At 38.5% G+C, this 7,760-nt stretch overlaps 1 protein-coding gene across 2 annotated transcripts in view; it reads right to left on the reverse strand.

Annotated features, from left to right (window-relative positions):
- Window positions 1-7,760, reverse strand: part of JADE1 (jade family PHD finger 1) — a 70,836-nt gene that overhangs the window by 29,785 nt on the left and 33,291 nt on the right. For both annotated transcript variants that reach the window (XM_006901162.1, XM_006901161.1), the window contains exon 3: window positions 1,554-1,639. In XM_006901162.1, coding sequence (XP_006901224.1) covers window positions 1,554-1,639 — 86 coding nt within the window. The remainder of the gene's footprint in view (window positions 1-1,553; window positions 1,640-7,760) is intronic.

The following is a 7,760-nucleotide window of genomic DNA, read 5'->3' on the forward strand; positions in this document are numbered from 1 at the left end:
GCTGAAAGGAACTTGCAAAGAAAGAGGAAAATCAACTGAAAACAAGAAGAGAAAAAGCAGCCTCCAGATGCTTTACCAGAAGACTCACATGAGGGACTGGTCACAAATTCAGAGGACTCACAGGCGCAGGTAACATGAGGGCTTCACCAGACCTCAACATGAGTTCTTTAGGTATAAAGTAATCTGAACTTGGGGTTGAACTAAGAAACATACCAGGAACAAGGCCAATGTGCTATCCAAGCTGCTCAGCCCATCACCACACGGCAGCAGACAGAGAAAGGGGGCTCCAGTGAGACTCCTGAGCACTGGTGTTCATCATGCCCAACAATGGCTCTTATGCATAGTTCCTCTGTATTCATGGGCTGAAATCATGGGAATGCAGTGTGGGTATCACACAGCTATGAAGACAGCAAATGGACTAAAGAAAAAATAAAAGAGCCGCAAAGACACTGCAATACCAGAGAAAAGTACCATAGGTTAAAAGAGACAAAAGACCCGGACAAATCAAGGTGATAAAAAGGCCACCTTCCCATGAACATTTAATTTAATGTTTATGAGTCTCATGGATGGTTCCTGTAATTCTAAAGGATGGAATCTGCCTACTCACGTAGGATGCTATTTCACAGCTAAATAAATATCCACTCCTAGACACAGTATTGTCCATGTTTCCCTGTCACAGTGAAGAGTCATGGAAGGCCTGCTCCATGCCTTCATCATTATAGGCAAGACTGTCACGGAAGGTATTTTTCTAAGGAGCAGTACAAAACCAAGGGGTTTCTTAGGAAATACTCTTTTTCACAGTCTCCTTATGTAAAAAAAAAAATATAGTAACTAAAATACATTTTTTGAGTTCCTCAAAACCCAGGAGAGGTTTTCATAGAAAACAAATCTCAGGCTCAATCAACAAATGCCAGTAAAGAGAAGTGCACTTAAGAACAATTCAGGAAAAGGAAAAAAAGGTTAATAAATAACAGTAACTAAAAGGGAATAAATAACAGTAATTAAATGTGTGAAGTAGAGGCAAGGTATATAAGATGAGAAACAAACTGGAAAAGAAGAAGAAACAGCCTTAAGCATAATTTCCAAAACAAAACTCTGAGAATACCAACTTGTTTCCAAATAAACCACAAATGCATGGCTAGAACTAACTTGACACTGGCAGTCACTGGCAATAGCTGAACTTGCTGATCTTCTGGCCTGAAGAAAAGTTGCTAGCGGTCAGTAAAGGTGGAAAAGAAAAGGAGAAAAGAATATAATTAACAGCTAACATGTACTTAAGCATTTTTTTTATGACGGGAATTAACCATGTGCTGTCTTTGTTATTAACCTACTTAATCACACACAAATCTTGTAAAGTGCAAAACCTTTGCTATCTATCTCCAATTTAATGATCTGAAAACTGAGGCAGCAAGAAGTTCAGTACCTTGCCTAAGAACTCAAGGACAGGCATCAATCAGGTATTTATCATTTGTATCACGTTTATCACGTGTCCATTGTATGTGCTCATGCATGAACATATATGGCATGCAGTCATACAAGCACTCAAGAAATACCTCCGAAGGCTTTCGATCTTCATGTCTGGAGCATGAACTTCTCCTGTGCTGGGATCTGGAATTCTGTGACCAAGTAGTTGATAGACCTACAGAGATAAATATGCAAACAGGAACAATTAAACATTGCACAGATCAATGAGCATTCATTCATAGTGCCTTGTATGATTTTTATAAAAAATTCATCCAGGCTCATCTCAGTGCCATAACATGATGGCAAAGAGTCTTCTCCCCGGCACAGCTCTGGCACTCCCACTACTTGTTTAAGCGCTTATCTTCCAAAGCAAGCCCAGCAGGTTCGCTGTTCTGCCCGTGGTTCAGTGATGTGTCTCAGGTACCACCTAATGAGAAAAGAGATGGCTTGCAGGTGGAGCCTTCATCCATAATAAGCTTGCACTTTCCAAGTTAAGAAAGTTTGATCTCTCACATTAGTAATTAAAAGCTGAAAACCATTTTACTGATTTGTCACTGTCATTGTTAGTTGCTGTCATGTACAACTCAAAAGCAACACTGTGAACAGCCAACCTGAAACCTGCCCCATCCTCATCCTCTGACACACTACTGCTGAAGTCACTGTGTCAATCCATCTCGCTGGGGTCTTCCTCTCCTTTACTGACCATGATCCTAACCCAACTAACACATAAGAACAATCTACATTTTCTAGAACATAGGACTCATCAGGCCTATGCCCCAAAACGCTATCATTTTTAAAATTTTTAATTTTATCAATTTTTTATCATTTAATCAATTTTACTTTTAAAAAGTGGCTAATCGCAAAAAATAAGTGACATAAATTTTTCAAAAGGAACTACTCTGTTCCCATGAAAATGTCAACTGATCCTCCTTTTTAAAGCATTCATTTGATCTTTTGTCAGTGACCCACTGAACCTTCAAAAAAAGGGCAGAATGAAAGTGCTACTTTTGGATAAAGAAGCAACATTTTGTGTTGTTTTGTTTCCATCAGTGGTATGACAAGGTGAAGGAAAAAAAGGGGGAAGAAAGAAAATGTGTTTGCTCTTTCCTCTAACTTTGTTCCAAAGGTGTTCAAGTCTTCTGCAATCTGCCTCTACCCTCACCCTCGCCTCCGCCTGGGAAATGGATCCTAGCCAGGCACAAAGGCCTCCTTACTGACACCACAACTAAGCTGTTGTCAGGCCTCAGACCCTGATGTTATCCTGCAAGTGTTCCTCCTCTTCCACATGCCTTGTAAACATTTATTTCTCCTCAACTCTTCTTGCCCCAAAAATCTCTCCCCATGAAGCACTAGTCCATACCCAGTAACTCAGAGGAACAAATATAAAATAGTCAGAGTCAAAGACCTCAATTACCCCCAGCCAGGCAGTCTTCCCCTTAAACATTAAGCTCTGTAATAGTAAAAATTAGGTGCAACATTTCCCGCAAGCCTGTTTTTCTCCTTTTATTTCTACTTTGGAAGTATTTCCATTGAAGTCAGAAATCTAAGAGACATCCTAGTCTCCCCTCATTCCAGACACTTTCAATGACTAGTCTGTGTGGAAGTCCACTTTACCCTCTTATCCTGGAGATCACCCAAACCAGTTATCTTTGAAAAGAATCTAACGTATGGTGACCGAACTCCTGTCAGAAAAATGTGCTTCCTAGGGTTTTCAATCACTATTTTCTTATGTGGCTTGCCAGACCTTTCTTCTAGAGGTACCTCTAAATGGATTTGAACCACAGAGTGCTTAATCAATTGTTCAACCCCCGAGACTCCAATTCTATTCGCTAACACCTCACAAAATTCTAGCCATTCCTTTTCATGCTATCTGGCTTCCTTGCTTTTTTATATAAGCAACTGCAACAGCCTCCTGTTTCTGGGCACCATGCAGCTGCCAGAAGTTTGAAACAATCCTTTCAACTGGCATCTAATTGTGCAGTTTTCCAGAAATTAAGAAAACACCAAAAGTAAAAGCCAAGGTTCTTGGGAACATTCTACAGGTAAGTTGTCTGTCACTCAAATGAATAGCTTTTATCACTACAGATCTCTTAGTCAAAGCGCCCTTAAGACCTTGGGGACATTAAGAAATAGACTTTACACATAAGCCTATCAACAGATTTGGGACAACGAAGACTAAAGAGAATTTGCTGAGCTTTGCTCTGATATGGAGACTATCAACAATATCCTTGATCACTTGTTATAAGGCCCTATTAACTAGGTTAACTGACTGGCTGTTCTTACTTCAATCAGTTAAGATTTCTCTATTGGTGGTCCCACTGCCAATATCACTGCATTTTTCAGTTAATATTTTAAAAACCTGATCTAGGAAAAAATTAAATATATCTCTTCAGACTGTATATGAATAAGACAGTTTCACTCCCACTTTGAACAAAATATAATGGGCACATTTGGGTAGGGTCAGCCTAACAGTTCTAACTGTGGTCTAAACAGCTAAAAGCCAAATCAGGAAATGGAGAGGAAGGTGGCTGGTGGGCTCATAAAATCTAGGGAGGCTTCTTTTTTCACATTCTGATATGGAACACCAAACATCAGCCAGGTCACAGCAAGAAAGATGAGGAAGTGTGCAGAGTACCTGCAACATGTAGTACTACTAGAAAGTTCAGCGAGGGAAGATAAAGAGAGCAGAATAGAATGGGATGTTCATGTACTTCAAATTATTAAGTATTATAAATAAATGATAAAAAGTAAAACTGGAAATTTTTAAAACAATCATTCCATTTCAACATTCTAGAAACATCCACCGGAAAAATTCTTCATGGTCAAAGCCTTCAAAGTTAAAGCAGAAACAATGTTCTTTGGTTTTGTGACCCTTCTGCCTCTTCTGAGGTGAATCTATCAGTATCCACCACCACCTCAGGTAGCTTCCAAGGTTACCAGCAAGCCTGCAGCTTTGCTAGCATAGAATACAACCCAAGTAAGGACAATTATTTAAAAATTCTCCATAGAATTGCTTCTAAATCTTGAAAGATGGTATTAGTACCACGTTTACATTTAAAAACGGTGATGCTGTGGCAAGAAGCTGAACTGCAATCCCAGAGATGGGAGGTTGGAATCCACCAGATGCTCTGCTGAAGGAGGAGAGACCATCTCCTCCTGTACTAGTCCAATCTGATTTGACAGTACACACACAAAAAAAAATTTTTTTTTTTAAAAAAAAGTGATGCCACAAATTTGAAACTGACAGTACTAATCAAGAGGCTCTGTGGTCCATCCAGAAACAATCTGTTCCTCTTCTTTTTAATTTACCCAGTATTGAGATCATTCAAAAGAAAGAGGAATAAAAAATTAATCCTATGAAGCTCATTTTGTAAATAAAGAATGGAAAAGCAACTACTTTTAAATTATCACTAGCACTAGGTATGTTCTGAGCACCTTATTTATCAAAACCAAAAGCTAGCAGGTTGAACAAACCAGTAAATTGCAGCACTCATGCAATGGGACACTGTTTAGCAATAAAAAGGAATGACATACTGATATATGCAACATGAACGAATTGCATGATACAAGCAACAATATGAGTAAAAGATGTCCCTACCTCAATAGTATAATAATAGTATTAAACTTTAAACATAATCTCAGAAATACAAGCTGATAGTGACAGAAAGGAGGAATCAGAAATGAGCGTTTAGGAAGGTGACAGACATGTTTACCTTCTTGACTGTGATGCGATTCATGGGATTAACATGTCAAAGTATACGACACTGTGTTCTTTAAATATGACCAATTTACTGTGGGTCAATCATCCTTCAATAAAGCTGTTAAGAAAAATCACTGACAGAAATTATCTGATGATTTTCTATCATCCTTTAATCATAAATAAAAAAAATATAGATTTCTATTCACTCAGGTTTCTAAAAAACCTAGTCTATGCTGCTGAACCAGTTGAGACTCTGCAATGGGAGCCCTAAGAAACTAAGGTAAGTTTAGTAATGGTATTTATTGCTCATGATCTTTTTTCTGATTTACCTGATTCTATCAGCAACAGGTGAGGTGTATGTCTGGATTTTATCTTTTCTCCATACCTATTCAATTGTATGTTAGGCAAATAATTTGATAACCTGGGCTATATAAAGGAGAATGTGGCAACCACAATGGAGGAAGACTAATCAACAAACTGCGTTATGCAACTCTGATTATGACAACTTTGCTTGCACAAAGTAAAGAATATTGATGCACTTGCTCCAGAAAATCAATAGCCTTCAATATGGATTACATTTGAATCTCAAGAAAACACAAATCCTGACCACCAGACCAATAGGCAACATCATGGTAAATGGAGAAAAGATATAAGCTGTCAACAAATTCATTTTACTTGGATCCACCATCATTATCTTTGGTATCAGCAGTCAAAAAAATCAACAAAGCTGTACTGCTTTGGGGAAATCTGCTGTCAAGGATTCTCTTCAAAATCCTAAAAAAAAAAAAAATATCAGTTTAAAGATTAAAATGCACCTAAAGCAAGCCACAGTCTTTTCAAATGCTTCTTATGCATCTGAAAGTTGGACAATGAATAAGGAAGACAGAAAAAAGAACTTATGGCTTTGAACTGTGGCACTGTATAAGAGTACTGGATAGCCTAAGGACCACTATAAGAACAAGTATGTCTCAAAGGACGTACAGGATGCTTCTTAGAGGCAGAGATGGTGAAGCTTCATCTCACATACTCTGAGCATGTTGTCAGGAGGGATCAGTCCTTGGAAAAAGAGATTATGCTGTGAAAGATCAAGGGTCAGCTCAAGAGAAGAAGATCTTCATCAAGATGGATTGAAACAATGAAACGTGGGAGGTTGTGAGGATGGAGCAAGACAGGACATGGTTATGATCCATTGTTCATAGTGTCGTTAGGAGTTGTAGTTAATTCGATCAGCACCTAACAATACCAACTATCTTAAGATGCTTTACTAGCAGACAGGAAATGACTACCTGGAGTATACAGTAATCGGGAAACACTGCTATGTACACAACAGAATCAATCAATACTGTTGAAAAGGAGGAGTGGACAAAAACTTAACACTTGATCAACATCAAGCATGCTTGATGAGAATCATTACTAAAAACTAAGAAATGAAGACACAAGTACCGAGCATATTAAAATTAGAAAATATTCTTCTGAGATTAAGGAAATAAGGTAAAGAAAAAAGAAATTGCACACTTAGAGATATAGCAGTGGGACCACTACCTCCTGACAGATTATAACTACATCTACAGAAACATTAATCTGAAATCTACAAAAATAAAAAAGCTGTGTCTTAACGTACTGTTGTTCTTTTGTGCTGCGTATCTGCCCTATATAAAATAGCTCTTAAGTCTGCCCTGTCCTGAACTATACTGACTCCAACATACCTACCCTCATTGCCCTAGTCACTGTATCAATCAATCTTACCCAGGGTCTTCCTTTCCTGTCCCACCATCCCTCCAAGCATGAAGTCCTTCTCTAATGATCAATCCCTCCTGGTCACAAGCCCAAAGTATGTAAGATAGAACTTAAAAATCCTAGCCCTTTCTCCAACACCCCAACTCAAAGGAATCAATTCTTCTATCTTCCTTATCCAGCTCTTTGATGCACAGCAAGTAATTGTGAAGACTGGATCAGGTGCAGCTTAGTCTTTAGACTAACATCGTTGCTTTTCAGTGCTCTGGAGAAGTCCCTGACAGCATATTTACCTAATGTAATTTGTCTTTTGGTTTCCTGATTGCTAGTGCCAAGAGTGTTGATTGTAGAGCCAAGCAAGGTATAATTGATATCAACCTCAATCTCTTCTCCATCCATCATGGTGCTGCCAATTGGCCCAGTGGTGAGAATCTTTTGTCTTCTTGATGTTCAGCTTCAATCCATATTGAAGATTAGAGTCCTCGATCTTCTACAGCAAGTGCTTCAGGTCCTGCTCAGTTTCGGCAAGCAAGGTTGTATTATCTGCATAACGTAGGTTGTTGGTAAGTCTTCCTCTAATCCAGATGCCACATTCTTCCTTATAAAGCCCAGCTTCCCAAATGATCTGTTCTGCATATAGATTGAAAAGGTATGGAGATAAGATGTATCCAGGACACATTCACTTCCTGATTTTGAACCATGCAGTATTTTCCTTGATGTACAACAAAACAAATACTCTCTTGAAGTACCTCCTATATGGCCAAGCAGCTCTCAGAATACTATCAAGTACAAAAAGAGCATGCATTCTTTTCCAGGTTATGTTTTAAAGCACTTTTTGGAAGGTCTACACAGTATTTTTTTT

The sequence above is a fragment of the Elephantulus edwardii genome, unplaced genomic scaffold, assembly GCF_000299155.1.
Source record: "Elephantulus edwardii isolate Elephantulus edwardi_28Jun2011 unplaced genomic scaffold, EleEdw1.0 scaffold00311, whole genome shotgun sequence".
Lineage (NCBI taxonomy): Eukaryota > Metazoa > Chordata > Mammalia > Macroscelidea > Macroscelididae > Elephantulus > Elephantulus edwardii.